The 20,110-nt window shown below is 47.8% G+C and overlaps 2 protein-coding genes across 9 annotated transcripts in view; one reads left to right on the plus strand and one right to left on the minus strand.

Moving 5' to 3' along the window:
• Positions 1–15,509, minus strand: part of Znf142 (zinc finger protein 142) — a 21,394-nt gene extending 5,885 nt beyond the window's left edge. Inside the window, exons 1-8 of one of the 5 annotated variants that reach the window (XM_036172878.1) lie at positions 15,338–15,509; positions 14,946–15,088; positions 12,633–12,947; positions 8,701–9,300; positions 7,068–7,229; positions 4,119–4,943; positions 1,809–1,986; positions 1–893 (exon numbers count right to left, since the gene is read on the minus strand). The exon at positions 1–893 is cut by the window's left edge and continues 2,015 nt beyond it. In XM_036172878.1, the coding sequence (XP_036028771.1) occupies positions 1–893; positions 1,809–1,986; positions 4,119–4,943; positions 7,068–7,229; positions 8,701–9,300; positions 12,633–12,918 (2,944 nt within the window). In that variant the 5' untranslated portion in view covers positions 12,919–12,947; positions 14,946–15,088; positions 15,338–15,509. Of the gene's footprint in view, positions 894–1,808; positions 1,987–4,118; positions 4,944–7,067; positions 7,230–8,700; positions 9,301–12,632; positions 12,948–14,945; positions 15,097–15,281 lie in introns of those variants that run through there. The other 4 variants (XM_036172877.1, XM_036172876.1, XM_036172879.1 and 1 more) reach the window with 4 other exon arrangements.
• LOC118572974 (mitochondrial chaperone BCS1) lies at positions 15,113–19,751 on the plus strand. 4 transcript variants are annotated; one of them, XM_036172882.1, is made up of 9 exons: positions 15,113–15,983; positions 16,070–16,163; positions 17,061–17,460; positions 17,542–17,681; positions 17,868–18,062; positions 18,281–18,344; positions 18,564–18,733; positions 19,212–19,329; positions 19,446–19,751. In XM_036172882.1, exons 3-9 carry the CDS (start codon positions 17,141–17,143, stop codon positions 19,693–19,695), a joined length of 1,257 nt encoding a protein of 418 aa, XP_036028775.1. In that variant the 5' UTR covers positions 15,113–15,983; positions 16,070–16,163; positions 17,061–17,140; the 3' UTR covers positions 19,696–19,751. The 4 variants fall into 4 exon arrangements, with proteins under 4 accessions (XP_036028775.1, XP_036028774.1, XP_036028776.1 ...); XM_036172881.1 differs by having other exon boundaries at positions 15,113–16,163; XM_036172883.1 differs by lacking the exon at positions 16,070–16,163.
• Positions 19,752–20,110: the final 359 nt, after the last annotated feature.

Consider the following 20,110-nt stretch of genomic DNA (forward strand, 5'->3'; position numbering starts at 1 on the left):
GGGTCTCCTCGGAGATTAGAGGGTTTCTGGGGGGCTCAGAGACTAGCTTCTCCAGAATGGGCTCTTCTGCAACCAAGCCAGGAGCCCCAACACTTTCAAAGCCGGACAGTTCCGGCTCTTCCAGTCCATCTGGTCTTTCCATTCCCAGTGGCCCCGAGGGATCAAGAGGCCTGAACTCCACAGGGGCTGTTTCAGTGAGCTCCTCAAGGGATGGCGGCTCTGCCACAGGTTCTAGGTCTACCCTCAGGGCCTCCAAGTGTAGTGTGCAGCCACCCTCCTCCACCTCCCCTGGGCTGGGGCTGCCAACCAGGTTATCCCCTTGGGGTGCCTCAATACCATCCTGTCTTTCGGTGCTGACCTCATCACTTGTCTCTGGCAGGGCCTGGTCCACATTGGAGTCCGCCACAATCCCATCTTCATGGTCTTGTCTCTCAGGCTGGGCTGACAGCTGGCTGGAAGGCCCTAAGTCTGATGGAGGTGCCAGGCACTGCCTGGCCCCCTCTGACTCCTGGCTGGCAGTGCAGAACTGCCAGACCCGGTCCCCTGGCATGTAGCCATGGACCTTCCGCTTGTGGAAGAAGAGTGTGGTGTTGCTGAAGGTACGGTAGTCACAGAGGGCACAGTGAAACTCCCGGAGATGGGTGTGCTTGCAGTTCTCATGGCTCAGCAGGGCCTGCTTGTGGCGGCTCTGGTAGCTGCAGTAGCGGCAGGGGTAGAGTGGGGCAGGTGTGCCAGGGTGGTGCTGGGAAGCCATGTGCTTCTGAAGCTCATACTTCCGCTTGCAAGCAAAGGCACACACCTCACACATGAGGGACTTGCCCTGGTGGCGCAGTTTGTGGCTGCTCAGCTGATCAGCCCGATGGCAGCGGTAAGAGCACTGGTTGCACTGGTATCTGGGAAGACGGACAAAGAGGAGTCAATCACAATAAGTCCTAACAGTTGACAGTCACTGACTAAATACTATAGGCCTGGGTCTGTGCTCTGTGCTGCACCTGAACCACCTGATTCAACGTGCCTTCCACCATCCTGTGAGGTAGGTATTTCTACTTTATAGATGAGACCAAGGCACTGAAGTTAGGCATCTGCCTAAAGGTGTTCCCAAAGGACGGGACGGGCAGACCGCCTAGCTTCAGAGCTGGAACTCTCTATTCTCTACTGCATATGTGTGTGGTGTGGTGTGTGCCCCCCACTCCTGGTCTTGAGATGCTGAGGGTTGAGCTCAGTCAGGGTTTCTGGCTAGAAAAGTGTTCTGCCAGAGTCCCTAAACTACTTCCTATAGGAAAGTAATCATGAGTAAAGTGGGGCAGGTATGCCAGGGTGGTAGTACCCACCGACTTCCAAGGAACTGAAAGCCCCATGGACCAGGTTTCTGTACATTGTCCTATTCCCCAGTGGAGGTATAAAGGCTACAGACCAAGCCCCTAGAGAGATGTGCCCATAGGTTAGAGAATTTGTCCAGATGTTACTGGATCTTAAAGTGGCCATTTGGTGCCATTAAGTGTAGATCTATTTTCCTGAGATCAAATTCTGGGAACTCAATACGACTTTAAATGTGGGCTCTAAGGACTGAACTCCTCAGACCTTCATAATTGCAGGCAAGCACTTTACTGACTGAGCCACCTCCTCAGCCCCTCAGGTGACACTTTAACCTCTCTTTTCCTTTGCCTGGCCCAGAATGCTCTCACTATGCAGAACAGGCCACAGACACAGGCTCAACTGTAGGTGCTGGAGCTAAGATAGTGGGAGCAGAGGACGGTGTTACAGACGAGAAAGCACTGGGGCAGAGACGGAAGCGTGTGTGCTCATACCTGAGATCCCCGGCATGTTTCCGCATGTGCACACTCAGGTAGTGCTTCCACTTGGTGACATAGCCACATTCAGTACACATGTAGTCCTTGGTGTTCGAGTGGGTCAGCATATGCTTGGATAGGTAGCTCACGTCCCGGCACGTGAAGTCACACAGCTCACACTTGTGAGGTTTCTCTCCTTATAGTGTGTGTAGGAGAAAAACACAGGTCAGATAGAGATTTGAGTGAGTGGCCATATCATCTCTTCCAGCAAGTTTGCTATGATGCCAGGCAGGAGCCAAAGCTGTATGTGCTACCAGGTATGCAGCAGACTTCATGAGAAAGAAGGTAACATCATAGCTGTCTCAGACACTTCCTCCAACTCCTATACCAATGAAGAGGGGAAAGTAAAGATTGTCAGCTTTATAAAATTAAAGTCTGGGCTGGAGAGTCGGCTCAGAGGTTAAGAGCACTGGCTGCTCTTCCAGAGGTCCTGAGTTCAATTCCCAGCACCCACATGGTGGCTCACTACCATCTGTAATGAGATCTGATGCCTTCTTCTGGCCTGCAGACATACATACAGGCTGTATACATAATGAATAAATAAATATTAAAAAACAAAAACAAAAAAATTAAAGTCTACCTTTGATTTTTTTTTTGCCTTATTTTTTTAAATGTGGAGCTGAGGATGGAACCCAGGGCCTTTACCACTGAGCTAAATCCCCAACCCCATTTTGCTTGTTTTTTGTTTTGTTTTTATTTTTGTTTTTGTTTTTTTGAGACAGTGTTTCTCTGTATATCCCTGGCTGTCCTGGAACTCACTCTGTAGACTAGACTGGCCTCAAACTCAAGAGATCTGCCTGCCTCTGCCTCCACAGTGCTGGTGTGCACCAAGCTTAACTTTGATTTTTAGAAAAAGGTAGTTGGTACCTGTAACTCAATTCTTTCTCATTTCCTAAGTAGAGATTAGAACAGGAGAAGAAATAGAACTGAAACTCTAGATTCCAACAGAGTAATACATATGAACTGCCAGCATTTATACAATGCTCACTATGTGCCTGAGCTTTGCATAAAGTGCCTGCTCTCAATGAGTCTTCATAACAACACTACAAGGTGCTATCATTATCTGTTTTAGAGGTGGGAAAATCAAGGCACAGAGAAATCACAAAGCCATTTTATTAAATGGTGGACCACATGGCCTTGGGCAGCCTGTTTTCCTTGTTTCCAGAAAGAGAACAACAAAAATATAGACCTCACCTGGCTGGTGTGAGTATTAAACAAGACATACCAAAGCTGTCAGTGGTGCACAGTAAGAACTCAAGGCTGAGCTGTCCCTGTACTTGCTCAATACCTGGCACTAAGAGGCTGGTGGCCATGTTCCTCCCTCCCTCCCCATCCAGCCACCTCTGTGTGGTAAAGGGCACACAGTATAGCTCTCTGTGATCTTATTGTACATCTAAGTTTAACTCCTCAATTAATTTTTTGTCTCTTATCTTTACCTGCCTTGCTTACAAGACTGTTAAGGATGAAATAGGAGAATACATATAAAAGAACTCTACAGACGCAGGTTTTAGGAAAGGTCTTGGAAACTACAGTCTGTGACTAAATTGCGTACAGAAAAGAACTGTTATATGGGAATAGCAATAGCTTTGACCAAACTGTCTAAAAATTATTTTTCTAACCAGAGTTTTCTGTGGAACTGGCTTAATGGTTCACCAGCGCATAGATGTTTGCAGGGATCAGAGATGATGCTATAGTAGGAAGCCTGATTTAGTTGTCATCTAAGGCTTCAATAATGCAAACAACCTTAGGGATCCAATATAAAACAAGTCAGTTTTCAAGTTACTAGAGGCGATCATGTTCAGTTCTAGGGAAAGCCACAATATATGGATGGCTGACTACTTTTCCTTCTCCTGTTCCTACAGACACCCAAAACTTGAATTATAAAGGGAACTATCTGTCCTGGTCTGCAAGTCTGCACTGTAAAAGGCTGAACATTACCCATCTGCACTTGACTAGGGGTGGGTGGAACTGGACAAGTGCTGAAGGGTAAGGAATGAATGAGAGTCCAGTGTTAGAAAACAGGCTCTGAAATCAGAGTGCATGGATTCAGACGTGACTTGACTACTTTATTTGTTGAATGAAAGACATCAACTTATGCCTTATATCCTTGTAAACTTGGGATACTAGAGTTATGCCTATAAACTTGAGGTCAAGTGAAACAATGTATGCAATGCCCTTTGTGTGATGCTTGGAACACAGCACAAGCTCATGCCAGCCATCACCTTCACCAACGTTATTACACTATCAGAAGGATGGAAGCCATCTCACCAGTATGCAGCAGCATGTGTCGGATAAGCACCCTCTTGTGGGCAGTGGCAAAGTTGCACTCAGAGCACTGGTGGATCTTCTCATGAGCGTGCATCTTGCCAACGTGGTCCTGGTAGGCTACTGGGTTGAAGGTGGCAAAGGGGCAGAAGGTGCACCGTAGCTCTTCACTGCCTGGGTGGCCTTGTTTCTTATGTTTGCGGAACAGGTGCTTATTGGAGCAGGCAAAGTCACAGTGGGGACAGTGGAAAGCATAATGGCTCTTGTGGTGGGCTTCCATGGCTTCAGCTGTGGCAAAGAGCATGGGACACGAGTGATGGCGGCACTCCACAGCGCGTACTCCATGGGTCTCCTTTAGGTGCTTTACAAAGGCCTTACGGTCGGGGGCTACATAAGTGCAGCCCTCCTGAAAGCAGTGCAGGGGTAATGGTTCTGCAGCAGCTGCTGCTGTGTGGCTCTTGAGGTGCTCTTTGAGCGCTTGGCTGAGGCGGAACTCCTCTCGGCAGACAGGACAGGCATAGGTGTCTGAGTAGAAGTTGGAAATGTCCTCGTGCATGCTGGCCATGTGGCGGTTAAGTGCATTCCTCTCCACGGCACTGTAGTGGCACAGAGGACATCGGTGGGCCTTCTCGCCCAGCTCCCGTAGCAGATGGGTCTTGAGTTTGCTCTTGCTGGTAAAGAACTTCTGGCAGTTAGGACACTGGAGGCTCGGGTCTGGAAAGTGGAGATGTAGGTGCTCAACCAGATGGGTCCGCTTCTTAAAGCAGCGCTTGCATTCTGGGCACATGTGTGTCTTGAAGAGGGACTCAGTGCTGGAAGACACATGCCCTGTGGAAGAAAATGCAGGGATAACAGTCAGGTTCTCTAGTAGCTCAGTGGTTAGCGAGCGAGACAATGGAAGCTGCAGCTTGTACGGACACAAGTGTCACGGGCTTCTTCTCATAGAACCAAAACACCAGAGTCTCAGATGCTGTCTCAAAGAGGAGGCGAGAGACTCCACCAGTAAGAGGAAAGGACTACAAGGACTACTCACACCCTTTTCTGTTGTTAACTTCTTGCCTTTTAACAATTATTACTGATTTTTAATTTCAATTTATCCATTTTATATCTTGATCTCACTTTCCCTTCCCTCCCAGTCTCTCCCGCCACCACTCCGCTGCCCACTCCATGGCATATCTCCGTTTCTGTCCAGGAAAGGGCAGTCCTCCTATGGATAGCAACAAAACATGGCATATCTCCGTTTCTGTCCAGGAAAGGGCAGTCCTCCTATGGATAGCAACAAAACATGGCATATCTCCGTTTCTGTCCAGGAAAGGGCAGTCCTCCTATGGATAGCAACAAAACATGGCATACCAAGTTGCAGTAAGACTAAGCACCACCCTCTGTATTAAGGCTGGGCAAGGCGATCCAGAATGAGGAGTAGGATTCCAAAAGCCAGCAAAGGTGTTAGAGACAGCCCCTGCTCCCACTGTTAGGAGTCCCACAAGGAGACCAAACTACACAACTGTCCCATATATGTAGAGGGTTGAGGTCAGTCCCACGCAGGTTCCCTGGTTGTCAGTTCAGTCTCTATGAGCTCTAAGAGCCCAGGTTAGTTGATTCTGTGGCTTTTCTTGTGATGTTCCTGACCCCTCTAGCTCCTACAATCCTTTCTCCCTCTCTTCAGCAGGATTCCTGAGCTTGGCTAATGTTTGCCTGTGGGTCTCTTCACCTGTTTCCATCAGCCACTGGATGAAGCCTCTCGGGCGACAATTGGGCTAGGCACCAATCTATACTAAGACCTTCTTGTGGCCTGTTTCAAGTGTTTTCCCGTCACCCACTATTCCTAACCTCTGTGTGGAGCTGCCCAAGAAAATATGGATGGAGCCTTTTTATTCTTGTTGCCCCTGCTTTATACTGACATGCAGAAAGATCAGCAGGGCGGAAGCAAAGAGTCTCAAAATGAGTGAGCAGAAAGAAAGGTATAGTACCCTCAAGTTCCAAATACTGGTTCACTGAGCTTTAAATAATTGAGAGCTGGTAATAAATACAATCAGATTCTTTTAAATATTCTCCCTGTGGGATGAATCTCAAGTGTTTCTATTGAGTTTGAAACTGGAAACAAAGATTCAGGAAAAAAAAAAAAAAAAAAAACTTAGGTAGCTGGACAAAACAGGTTGATCATCAATAACCTGTGATAACTATACTATGAACAGAATCCCTTTTCCCTGCTAAAGAGGGCTATGGCTGTACTGGATAGTTTTATATCAACTTGACACAAGCTAAAGTCATCAGAGAGGAGGGAGCCACAACTGGAAAATGCCTCCATAAGACTGGGCTGTGGGCAAGCCTGTAAGGCATTTTCTTAATTAGAGATTGATGGGTGAAGGCCCAGCCCATTGTGGGTGGTGCCATCCCTAGGCTGGTGGTCCTGAGTTCTTTAAGAAAGGAGGCTGAACAAGCCAGTAAAGAACACCCCTCCATGGCCTCTGTATCAGTTGCTGGCTCCCAGTGCCCTGTTTGAGTTCCTGTCCTGACTTCTTCCAATGATGAACAGTGATATGGAAGTGTAAGCCCAATAAATCCTTTCCTCCCCAACTTGCTTTATTATGGTCACGGTGTTCCATTGTACAACAGAAACCCTAAGACAATGGCTGAAGAAACCCTGCCTAGGAGAACAAATTGTATTGTACCACTGCCCTGTGTTACCAGATTATTTGACCTATTTGTCACTGCGTAGTAGACTTTGCTGTTGGTTTTAAGTCCTTGAGATTAAGCCCAAGGACTGACAAAGGCTAAGGGAATACTCTATTGTTGAGTTATTTCCCTAGCCCTAGATCTTGACTTCTGAGTTAAGTAGAACATGGATCTGAACTGAAGCCCAGAAAACCAAAACCTAAGGCCTAAACGTCAGGCTCCCCACTCTCCACTCCTGTCTACCATGAAGAGCTTCAACCTCAGTGATGTTTTTACCTTCCAACTGCTGAGCTCCTTGGCTTTTATCCAAGACTTTCTGGGAGTCCTTGTGGGTGCCACTCTCCTCTTCCTCTACATCCTCTTCGGCTGACTCCTGCCCAGGCAATGGTGCACCTGCTTCCTCAGAAGGTTCTCCTTCTCCTGTAGGCAGTTTGGGAGCTGGGGGCACATAAAACTTCAAGTCCACAAGGGCCAATGACAGTACCGAATGCTAGTATTATACTTACTGGCAGGCAGAATTATTCTTCTCTCCTTTTAGCAGAAAAGGATCTTGGATGCTAAGTAAATTTATATATTCTTATTCAAGTCAGGGATTTGAAGACCAAGAGTAAAAACCTAGTGTAAAAAACTACGATAACAACAGACTTAGACCCCTTGAAGCTCAGAACTTTTAAGTCACTGGGAAGGGGGCAGGAGCTAAGAGGTAGATAAGTGTAGAATGTACTTCCTTGGCCCAGATCTCCAGAGCCAAAGGGTGGATGTTCAAAGCAGAGACAATACTCTGACTGTTCACTGTTCTACTCAGGAGCCTAATTGGTACTTCAGGCTCATACCTTGCCCCCTGAAAGGTTCTCTTTAGATGTAAGAACAAGAAAGAGGCTCGGCAAGTCAAGTTCTGTCTGTCCTCTCCTGGACTATTTTCTCTACTTCCTGCTCTCCCACTCACCTCATGCTTCTTTTGTTAGTTTTGAGACTAAAAGGAGAAATTGATAAAGTACCACCCTTCCTGAGATTTCTTTCTTTTTTTGTTTTTGTTTTTGTTTTGTTTTGTTTTCAAGACAGAATTTCTCTGTGTAGCTCTGACTATCCTAGAACTCACTCTGTAGACCAGGCTGGCTTTGAACTCAGAGATCCGCCTGCCTCTGCCCCCTGAGTGCTGGGATTAAAGGTATGAGCTACCACTGCCCAGCAAGATTTCTTTTTCTTTTTTTGAACCAACTCTATTCCTCTCTGCCCACTCTCACAATTTATTTATTTATGCTTTTGGAGACATGACCTTATACAGTCCAAGTTGGCCTGGAACTTGCTATATAGCTAAAGATGACCCTGAATTTCTAACCCTCTCAAGTGCTCAGATTACAGGCATGCACCATTTCATCCAGCTCCAATCTCATTCATTCTCAAGGCAATCAATAAACATTCTATTAGTAGCAATAGTCACTGACAGGCACTTTCATCCTTAGATAGCATAGTCTGAAACAGATCAATAGAAGATACTGTTAAAAAATCTTCAGATTATATGTTGCATAAATCCAATTTTACTCACAAAGGCTTCCTTTGGTCCCATGTATTCTGATTGGTTCAAGTTTTCTAGAGCCTTTCCCATGTCACCCAGTATTCCCCTCCCCCCCCCCCCCCGCAACAGGGTTTCTCTGCATGGCCCTGGCCAGCCTGGAACTTGCTCTGTAGACTAGGCTGGTCTCTAATTCACAGAGATCCACCTGCCTCTGCCTCCCAAGTGCTGGGATTAAAGGCGTGTGCCACCATAGCCTGGCTGAAATTCCATCCTCTTGAGCCATGGTCTACATTCTGTCATACTCATGGAACAGTCATACTGGAAACAAATGTCACAGGAGATCAACTGTAGATATATTCTATGCAGGAAACTAGTCGGTCCCTGGCCCCCTACCTGGCAGCAGCTCCTGGGATGGAAGGCCCTGAACAGCAGAAAGTTCTCCCCGTGAACTGGCTCCATGGCTCCGCTGATGCTGCCGGAAGAGTTTGACGTTGGAGCCCATGAAGCTGCAATGGCTGCAGTGGAAAGGGTAATGGGCCTGCCGATGCAGCTCCATTCCCTGCTGGCTCCCAAAAAGCAGGGAGCAGCCCCGGAATGAACAGGGCACAGGAACTGCCTTGTGGGTCTGTCTCAGGTGATGCTGCAGACCCTTGCGATCTTCAGCAGAGAACACACAGCCAGACTCTGGGCAGGAGAATATGTTGGGAGTGACCCGGTGAATCTTGAAGTGGCTCTTCAAGGCCTGGGGTTGGACAAACTCTTGTCTACATACAGGGCATGGCAGGGGGCTATCTGGCAGGCTGGGGTCCTGCAGTGGGCCACTGAGGGTGAGGTTGCTGGGGGGCAGCTCTACAGAGCACGGGGGGCTAGAGAGGTCCTGCACAGCCTGAATATGGGTCTCAGTGCACTGGTGCAGGGAGAGCAGAGTAGGCTCTGCAAAGCTCTGTTCACAGCGCTCACAGAAGTATACCTCCACCACCTTTACCAGGACACCTGCAGGCAGAGGACCGACAGAGAAAGGCACAGAATCAGATGGAACAAGACTTGAAAGAGTTAGTCACTAGTAGAAATGTAAGTGAATCTTTTTATAGTCATGGAGTGCAGATGGATTTCAAGTTAGGCTTTGCACCTGAACTATAAGCCCATAGGTCAGGGATAGCCTGTTTGGAATTCTAGTGTCTAGTAAAATACTTGGCAAAAGATGCGTGCTTAGTGTATTAATGAATCAACAAACAATAAAATCCAGAAAGCATTAAGAAAAAGCAAATTTGGGCTAAGCAAAGTGCCTGCCATGTAAGCATCAGGACTTAATTCAGATCCCCAGCATTGACAGTCAAAGACAGGCAGATTTCTGGAACTTACTGTCTGGCCAGCATAGCCAGACCAAGCTCATGAGCTCCAGGTTCAGTAAGAGACCCTTTCTGAAAAGGCTCTGTGGGTTAAGGCCTTTGCCACCAAACTTGATGACCTGAGTTTAATCCCCAGAACCCACATGGTAGGAGAGAACCGAAGCCCACAAACTGTTTGCTCACAATTGTTTGCACAGGCGCACATATCCACACTCACCACAGATAAAATAAGATGTAAAAGAAAGAAATAAAATGTAGGGAGCAATTGAGGAAGATCCCTGACTTGGACATCTACACGAGCATAGATGTGTATACACACATGCTACTGCATACTGGTGAGATGGCTTCCATCCTTCTGATGATGTAATAACGGTGGTGAAGGTGATGGCTGGCATGAGCTTGTGCTGTGTTCCAAGCATCACACAAAGGACACTGCCTACACTGTTTCATTTGACCTCAAGTTTATGGTTTGAGTCTCCTGTCTGCACCTCCCATCTCACAAAGGAGTGTTGGGTTAGAGACCCAAGCTCCCTCATCTGTATGAACTTTTCAACATGGTTCAAGGATGAGACTCAGGTTGTCAGGGTTGCATGGCAAGCACTTTTATCTACTGAGCACTCACTCATAAGCCCATGAGAGAGGGTCTTGACATGTAACCCAGGCTGGCTTATGTAGTTTAGTCTAGTCTGCCTCAGTTTCCTGAGAACTATGATTAAAGGAATGCTGGGATTACTGACACATACCAGCACATTCACCTATCAATGTTATTTTTGTGTGTGACTACATATTCTATCTACCTTATCTTTTCAGCCAGTTCATGGTATGAAATCAAAATGAAATTATGCTCTGATGGACCACAGAGATGTTTTTTAACAACAACAAAGTTGCCTTATACACCTCATCCTTGCATGCATGTATGTCTTCCTTTAAGAAAGGTTCCTGGAGTGGAATTACTATGTCAGAGTGTGCATTATTGTAAAATTTGCAATGTAGCTAAACTGACCTTCAAAAGCTTAATTTATGTTGTGGATGCAGCTGGGTGATAGTATAACAATTAGCTACCATGTACAAGAACCTGGGTTCTATGCCCCAGCACTAAAAAAGATATATATTTTATATCCTGCCAAAGAGTAGCTGGGCATAGTGGCATATGCCTTTAATTCCAAAACCTAGGAGGCAGAGGGAGACAGATCTCTGTGAGTTCTAGGCCAGCCTACTCTATATAGTAAATTCCAAGACAGCCACAGCTACATATCAAAAACAAACAAACAATTAAAAAAAAAACAAACACTCAAAGTTGCAAGATACTATATATCCTTATACAGCATCTTCTCAACTCTAGAAGTTTGATTGTTTGTGTGTGTATGTATTGGAAACAGGGTTTCAGCCTGGTGTAGCCCAGGCTGTCCTGGAGCTTGCTCTGTAGAACAGGTTGGCCTCAAACTCACCTGCCTCTGCCTCCTGAGTGCTGGAATGAAAGGTGTGCACCACCAACACCTGGCCAACTCTAGAAACTTAAAATTCTTAGTTTTGACCAAAATTGAGAGGCAAAAATAGCATTTCTATGAAATTAAGCATTTTCCCATAGGGCTCTCTATTGTTTATATTTATTTCTTCTTTGTGAACTGCATATAGTCATTCATATTCATTCATTTACTCTCTCTCTCCCCTCAAGATAACATCCTGCTGTGCAGCCCTGGATGGCCTGGGATTCACTATATAGACCTCTAGCTCAGAACATTCGGCAAGCCTCCTCAGCCCTGGAATTACAGGTGTTCACCACCATATCTAGCTTTCTTTAAAAAACAAAAAACAATGAACTCTAAAATTTAAAGATATTGTTTTTAGTTTTTACACATGCACACGTTTGGAGGTCAGAGGACAACTTGTAGGAGTTGGTCTTCTCCTTTCACTATGTGGATCCTGGGGATTGAATTCTGGTCATCACGCTTAGTGACAAATGCCTTTACCCACCGAGCATCTTGCCAGACCCCTTAACTTGAGACAGGGTCTCACTATGTAGCAATTGCTGGTCTTAAACTCACACAGATCAGCCACCCTCTGTATCCCAAGTATTGGGATTAAAAGTGTGCACCAACACACAGTCCATTCATGCTTTCTCTTTGTTCCCCCAGAGAGAAGTTTATGGTTTTTGTTGTTGTTGTTGTTTTTGGTTTTTTGAGACAGGGTTTCTCTGTGTTGCCCTGCCTGCCCTGGAACTCTCTCTGTAGACTAGGCTGGCCTCCAACTCACAGAGACCTTCCTGCATCTGTCTCCAGAGTACTTGGATTAAAGGCATGCACCACCAATGCCTGGCTCAGTTTAGAATTCTTACATGGTCAGATTACCTAATTTTCCCCAGAATCCTTTGCTATTATCCTACACTGCCAGAAGACAAAGTTTACAACTGTAACCGAAAGATAACAGTAAAAGAATAGGAAGTTTCTTAAAAATGAATGTTTTAGATGTAGAAAGAATAAAGAGAAACTTCCCTCTGAGGTAAACAGCATGTCCTGGTTAAGTACAGCATGTTACACACAGGAAACTAGGGTAAGGAAATACCAGTTACTTCTGGAAAGCCCTGCCAAACTCAGGATGGTTGATTAGGCTGGGCCTCTGGCCTAATGACTGGCTGACTTAGGGTCAGTATGGAAGAAAGGCTCCCCAAGGACTGTCAGAGTAAGGACAAGCCAGAATGGGCAGAGGTGCCAGAACTGTTTTCTGTTCTTGATTACTGCCTAGCAGACATGAAGCTCTCAGAGGGAAAACTTTGCCAAAAGTTTGTTACGAGGCTGTATGCTACCCTGCCAGCCTTCCATCAACATGCATCAACTGCAACCCAAATTATAACATCTCTAGGTATAAAAATAGCATGCTACCTTGTGTTCTCATCACATTCAAGAGAAAGACCAAAAATAGCACAGACAAAACACTCAAGGCTATGTCCCACTGGCCTGGTAGCAACTATGTTTGTACCTGAGGTCTCTCCAGAAGCTCCTGGGGTCAGGGTTCCGGCTACTGCTTCCACAATAATCTCCATGTTCCCTGGACCTTCTTCAGTAGCTGTGGCCTCTACCAGGAGGCAGCCTGGGTCAGCAGGCAAAGGGGCAGGCTCCCCGGAAGCACATGTGTTCTGCACAGGGCCCAGGATTCCATGGTTTGAGAGAGGTGGGGGAATCAACAACAGCTCAGAGCAGAGTCCATCCATCTCTCCAGTGCCATTAGCCAGCTGGGATGCCAACACGGGGTCTGTCATTATCATTGACTGATGTGCTGTGGCCTTCCTAAATGCTGACAAATAATCAGAAAAAAAACCCAACATATAAATACATACACACACGCAGTCAGAACTCTTACTTTCTCTGAAGTTGGCCCACCCACTTAGGAATTTCCTTTCATGACAACATGCCATACATTATTATCCTAAATATTAGTAGAGAATCAACAAGTTGTGGCCACCGTTAAAGAGTGCATGCAGGTTATGTTTCTTGCCAGCTAAGTGACCACTGCAACTTAGTGGGGCCAGAGGATCTCTCTCTTACTACCCGATGATCTCTTTATTCTCAGGGCAGATATAAAACCATCCCTTCACTTATGGTCCTCACTCACCTGCCTCTCCAGACAACCTTCCCTCCTCTGCCCTCCTACACAGATGACTTGCCATTTTCTGACTGTGACATTCTCTTTTGCTTGCAGACCTCTCCATTTTCTTGCCACTCCCAGCCAATCCATCTCAATCTCTCGTCTAGCTAATCAAATATACCGACTCCTTAAGAAAATAAGTGTCATCTCTGCTGTGAATGCTTCCTGACATTCTTTTTTTTTTTTTTGAAGATCGAACCCAGGGCCTTGCGCTTGCTCTACCACTGAGCTAAATCCCCAACCCAGCTTCCTGACATTCTTAATTTTCTCTTTTGGGTCCTGACAGCCTCTGTATGTAGCTCTATCAGAAACTATACTGCACTGCCGTTTGCCTATCAGTCTCCCTTCCTAGATGTACAGCTCCACTGGCTTTAAAGACGTGTGTAGTTGAGGATGACTTTGAACTCCTGGTACTGCATCTACCTCCCGAGTGCTGGGAGTCCAGGTGTACACAACACCACCTGTTTTTAAGATTTTACTTTTAATTATGTGTGTTGATATGTACATAGGAGTGCAGGTGCCTACAGAGTCCAGAAAGGGGATTGGATCCCCTGAAACTGGAGCGGTTGTCAAACACCTGAAATGGATGCTCAGGTCCTCAGAAAGAGCAGCATTCACTCTTAACCAGTGAACCAATTTTCTAACTCACATCTTTTTTTTTTTCCCCCAAAAGTGCGGTGATAGGGATCATACCCAGAGCTTTGTGCATGCCAAGCAAGTACTCTACAAATGAGCTATTATATATTGCCAACACTGGATGTCCAGCTTTGAGTAGTATATTGACGTTTTTCACTTCAATGAACACAAAGCACCAACAAGCCACACAAGTCAGACATGAAAATCCTATGGACCAGCTAACTTGAAGCTGGTATCTTAAACCAAGGTGTCAAACCAGTGGTTCCTCAAATACAAGGTGACTTTGGAACTCACTAACTTCCCCAGGCCTCCAAAACCTAATACAACCGAGAAACGAATTAAACTACATGCCCTGTTAATTAATATAGGAGATAATTTTTAAAATTTTGAAGCCTTTCCTGGAGCTCGCTCTGTAGACCAGGCTGGCCTTGAACTCACAAATATCTGCCTGGCTCTGCCTCCCGAGTGCTGTGATTAAAGGCGTGCACCACCAATGCCCGGCTCAATTTTAAAATTTTTTAGTATTCAGGAGGCAGAGGCAGGTGGAACTCTTGAGGCCTGCCTGAGTTCCAGGGCAGCCAAGGCTCTTACATAGAGAAACCCTGTTTCAAAAGACCAAAACCCAAAACTGACAATAATTACTTGATGAAATCGGGTCACCGGGACTGAAGAAGAGCCAGGTGAGAGCGGCTATTCCTTATTCCGCAGAATCCCTCCACTCAAAACCAGCAAGAGCAGACAGAAATTCACAAGGTGGCATGGAAGAGCACTTCCGTGGTCAGAGAGGCTCTTTGGAAACTACAGCTTCCCCCGACTACTTATAATTGCTGCTCTGGCCAATCTTCCAGCTCCATCACCCGCCTCGGGAAGATGCGGCGCTCGAGGAAGGGGTGCGCCAGAGAGAAGTACCGTGCTTTTCTTTGAGACTGAATTACCAAGGGACACGAAAGCCCGGGGAGCAAGGCGCCCCGGACTACCTCGGTTCCCACGCGCCTCTGGGCTGTGACTCACCCTGTGGCCTTGAACAGAAGCGCCCGCCTCGCTTCTCTGGGACTCAGCTTTCCTATCTGTAAAGTGGAGGCGGCGACAGCGTCTACGCGCTCCGGCGACAGCCAAGTCACGAGATCCAGCGAAGGAGAAAGGCGTTCCGGAACCTGCAAGGCTTGGAATGATGCATCGTCACGATTATGGTCCTGAGGAGAGGCAGCGGATACCCGGGCGGGGCCCAGAGCAGTGACGCGAAGATGCGCCCGGGTCCCTCTCGTCGGCGTGCTCCCCTCGGCACCTCCCCTCCCTCGGGGTCCCACCTCCCAGGCCCACTCACGCTGGGGCTAGGAAAACTTTTACCTCCGGCTCGCAGCACCCGCACTTCCCCACGTTCCTGCCGCCAGCCGCTCTCTCACCTTCTTCTATCCCAGGGCCGGTGGGAGCAGCATCTCTACGGTCTGACAGAGACAGGAGCGACTGGAGCCTTTGCAGCGGCCGCGCCCGGCCCACGCGCCTCTGGGAATACGACGTGTAGCGGTCACTCTGTCTCTCTCCGCGGCCGGTGCTACTCTATGGTTCTCTCCCCCCCACCCCCCGACTCCGCCTCTATGTCCTTGAGTATCCTAGCTCTGAAGCCCCAAGCGGAACCATCGAGAGTCGCAGGGCAGAGTGGCTCAGACTTTGTGGTGGGTGTGGCGGGAAGTAGATGTGGAGCTCGGGGGCGTGGCCTAGCGGCGCTACCTCCGATTGCGGCCTGGTTTTACCATCGAGTCTGAGGGCCAGAGAGTCAATGGCAGTAAGGGGGCGGAGTGACAGATTTATCCCGACCACGTTCCTGCAAGCGCGAGCTGTGTAGTGTAGGGTGTCCCGGAGTCAGCTGCGGCGTGTTAGGCTCGGGAACCGGGAGCCGGAAGAGCTTCGTCAGTGGCTTTCTATGCAAAGTTGTTCTGGAATCCTGGATCCCAGCTCCAAGCCTTAGCGGAGGTCACCGCTGTCAATTCACCGGTGGTCCGGCGTGCCAGGCGGAGGACAAAGTGGCGGTGGTGGAGTGTCACAGGAGAGGTGTGCTGGAAATAATTCGTCCTTTTTCCCTTGGGAATTGTCTACAGTTAGGCCTAGTCACATCTTATTGGGTTGAATTTGGACAGGGCTCCGTGGAGGAAATAGCCTGTGAGCTCTCAATAAGAATGCCGGGAATAAAGAAGGGGGTATTCGGAACCAACAGAACTGAGTGGGCCAGAGGTAGGTAGTGATTTGCATATTTGTTGAACTGCTGGTAAAGGTAGATGTCCTAATGTGGGCGTCCCTGCGTATCCGGTTGTGTTTGAACTCAATGGGAAAAAGTCACCGTGGGTGCTGGAGTAAAAGTGGCAGAATTGGAGAGGGTCCGGGTGTGGTGGCTGGAGGATGCAAGCGCCGAAGGGCTATTCAAATGCCACTTCAAGAAATAATATTTAACTTGCATAAAATAGTTTAAATGGGAAGAAATGAAGGTCTGAACAGGCCATTAGGAACTGGGTGTCAGGCCGGGCGGCGGTGGCACACGCCTTCAATCCCAGTACTTGGGAGGCAGAGGCAGGCGGATCTCCGAGTTTGAGGCCAGCCTGGGCTACCAAGTGAGTTCCAGGAGAGGCTCCAAAAATTCACAGAGAAACTCTGTCTAAAAAAAAAAAAAAGGAAGAAGAAGAAAAGAAAAGAAAAGAAAAGAAAAGAAAAGGAGCTGGGTGTAAGAGAAAGGATATTGAAGGATATGTCTAATGATAAGGCATGTGGTCACTGATAGATCAATGGAAAAACCACCTTTGCTGACTCCACCCAGTGGGGACCCTTTCCGTCTCAGCTCTTGCCGGGGACCAAAGTCTTGCTTTTCTCTTGTCCTGATGTGAAGCTAGTTACTTTGCTTTTTGAAGTTGAGAAAAATCTCCAAACATGGTCTTCTGGCTAAAGGTTTTCTATCTCAAGAGCAAAATGGATTGGAGAGCCTGGAGTGCTCTGGCATTCCAACACTGTATCTCCTCCACCAAAGGATATTGAAGCACACAGTACTGCTGACCTTGCCTCTTGCTTCTGTGGGAGTTCGGGGGAGTGGGGCATATTTGATGGGTCTGGTTTCTAAACTTGTCTTATGCTTTCTCCCAGCTCTGCTGCTCTCCACCCCTAGGTTTTGACAGTGCCTCAAGGCCTATAAGCATCTGTGTGGTTTTTTTTTTCCTTTCAAGATGCCATTTACAGACTTTGTTCTGGCCCTAAAAGACAATCCCTATTTTGGGGCTGGATTTGGGCTGGTAGGTGTGGGCACAGCTCTGGCTGTAGCCCGGAAAGGAGCCCAACTGGGTCTAGTGGCATTCCGGCGCCATTACATGATCACACTGGAAGTCCCTGCTAGAGACAGAAGCTATGCCTGGTTGCTTAGCTGGCTTACCCGACACAGTACCCGCACTCAGCACCTCAGTGTTGAAACCTCATACCTTCAGCATGAAAGTGGCCGAATCTCCACCAAGTTCGAATTTATCCCCAGCCCTGGAAACCACTTCATTTGGTAAGTATGGAAGCTAGGAAGGGCACTGAGGATAGGACCGATTGATGGAGGAAACTGGGTCACTTTGACAGTTTTATTCAGGTATCAGGGGAAATGGATCCGGGTAGAACGAAATCGAGAAATGCAGATGGTAGACTTACAAACAGGGACTCCTTGGGAATCTGTCACCTTCACGGCCCTGGGCACTGACCGAAAGGTTTTCTTCAACATCCTGGAAGAAGGTAGGAGACGGAACAGGCAAGCTTCTGGTGGGGCTCCTAGGAATGGGGAGGTTGGGCATCAGCTGCTCGGAGAGGAAGACTAGTAAGGATCCAAGTACTTGGGAGGAGGGCACCAGGGCAGAGCTCTACTTAATTGCAGAATCAGCTGTGATCCAGAGACTTACTGCCTCATTTCCTTGCTCTCAGCTCGGGCACTAGCCCTGCAGCAGGAGGAGGGGAAGACGGTGATGTACACAGCGGTGGGTTCTGAATGGCGTACCTTTGGTTATCCACGCCGCCGCAGGCCACTGGATTCTGTAGTCCTACAGCAGGGCCTGGCTGACCGAATTGTCAAAGATATCCGGGAATTCATTGATAACCCCAAGTGGTACATTGACAGAGGTAAGACGCAGCTGGTATCTAGGCTAGTCTATAGCCAGATGATGGGACAGAAAAATTCTAGCTCAGGAGATGGGAAAAGAAAACTTGTCTATGAGGACACCTTTTTGTGATACTGAGACCACCAGACTAAAAGGGAACAGAGCTGATGGGGAATGTGGACACCAGGGCCAGTGTACAGGATTCACTTTAGGTCTTGTTTATCTTGGTTATGTCCCTAGGCATTCCCTACAGACGTGGTTACCTTCTTTATGGGCCCCCTGGTTGTGGAAAGAGCAGTTTTATGTGAGTAGTCAAATTCTCTCGACTCTGAAAAACAGCCTTTGTGGGAAAACTGGACTGATAGGGTAGGAAGAGAGATGTGGGAACTAAGAACCAGGGAAACATGAGCCGTACAGAACATCAAGTGGGTGGTACAGGAGACTTGGGCCTGTGAAGCATATCTCCTAGGAGTCCCAAAGAGTCTTCAGATTGCCTAGGACCTCCTTCCATGTCTGTCCACAGAACAGCTCTGGCTGGAGAACTGGAGCACAGCATCTGCCTGCTCAGCCTCACAGACGCCAGCCTCTCAGATGACCGGCTCAACCATCTGCTGAGTGTAGCCCCCCAGCAGAGCTTAGTGCTCCTGGAGGATGTGGATGCTGCTTTTCTCAGTCGAGACTTGGCTGTGGAGAGTAAGTGAGGATGCTGGAGATGCGGAGTCTTGTTTAGCTGATTTAGCATACTTTTATGCAGGTACATGTGTGTGGAGGTCAGAGAACAACTTTTTGGAGTCAGTTCTCACCTTGTACCTTGTTGAAGCAGCCTCTCTAGTTGGTCATTCCATACTCCTGTCTCCGCCCTCAACATGCCGCCGTTGTAAGGTTTAGATATATACCACTGCATCCGGCCTTTTCCTTGGAGTCGGAGATCAAACTGAGGTCTTCAGGCTTGTGTAGCTAGCTAGCACTTTTGACCACAGAGCCATTTCCCTGACCCAGGGAAATTCTTACTTAAGATACTGAGGGTCAGAAGTAAATGTGGAAGAGTGGAGACCGGAATTTTTGGAGGCCTGAGTCAGCAACAAGGGTGCTGATAAGTAGGGAGCTGCAGTGGGGACTGGGGCTCAGTTTTACCTAAGACATGACCATTCACGTTCCTGTCATCCTCTAGACCCTGTGAAGTACCAAGGTCTAGGGCGCCTCACCTTCAGCGGACTGCTCAATGCTTTGGATGGCGTTGCCTCCACTGAGGCACGCATCGTGTTCATGACCACCAACCACATCGACAGGTAACAAGAAAGGAAGGCAAAACCTCTAGTTCTATGCCTTGGATGGGTTGGGGGTTGAGATTGTCTGTTTTGGGTGCTAGCAGGACTGTTGGCTATGATTCTGCTTTTCCCCTTAGGCTGGATCCTGCCCTGATACGTCCTGGGCGAGTAGATCTGAAGGAGTATGTGGGCTACTGCTCACATTGGCAGCTGACCCAGATGTTCCAGAGGTTCTATCCAGGGCAAATGCCTTCCTTGGCTGAGAACTTTGCAGAACATGTCCTTAAAGCTACATCCCAGATTAGTCCTGCCCAGGTGCAAGGCTACTTCATGCTGTATAAAAATGACCCCGTGGGGGCTATTGAAAATGTTGAATCTCTGAGGTGATCCACCAGACCACTATCTGCTCTCAAAAAAAAATCCATAAACAACTGTCAAACTAATCTGCTCTGTGACTTTCCTCCCTTGCTGTATTTATACTTGAAAATAAAACAGGAAGTCTGGTGGTGGGGGCAACTGCGCACGCCTTTAACACCAGCACTGAGAGGCAGAGGCAGGCGGATCTCTGTGAATTTGAGGCCAGCCTGGGCTACAGAGTGAGAGTGAGATCCAGAACAGCCAGGGTTACAGAGAGAAACTCTGTCTCGAAAGGCGAGAGAGAGAGAGAGAGAGAGAGAGAGACAGAGAGAGAGAGAGAGAGAGAGAGAGAGAGAGAGAGAGAATAAAATAGGAGTTGCAACAGCAGGTGCCTCCGAGATGCACATATACAGATGATGGGCATGGCCTAAGAGAGGGAAAGAAG

Source organism: Onychomys torridus, chromosome 23 (genome assembly GCF_903995425.1).
Source record: "Onychomys torridus chromosome 23, mOncTor1.1, whole genome shotgun sequence".
Taxonomy (NCBI): Eukaryota; Metazoa; Chordata; class Mammalia; order Rodentia; family Cricetidae; genus Onychomys; species Onychomys torridus.

What these genes read in the sequence shown, in the direction of transcription:
- LOC118572974 (XM_036172881.1), top strand. Translation starts at nt 17,141, where the DNA reads ATGCCATTTACAGACTTTGTTCTGGCCCTAAAAGACAATCCCTATTTT. An exon ending in TGTGGAAAGAGCAGTTTTAT is followed by an intron (nt 18,345 to 18,563) that starts GTGAGTAGTCAA and finishes GTCTGTCCACAG; the next exon opens with AACAGCTCTGGCTGGAGAAC. An exon ending in TCGAGACTTGGCTGTGGAGA is followed by an intron (nt 18,734 to 19,211) that starts GTAAGTGAGGAT and finishes GTCATCCTCTAG; the next exon opens with ACCCTGTGAAGTACCAAGGT.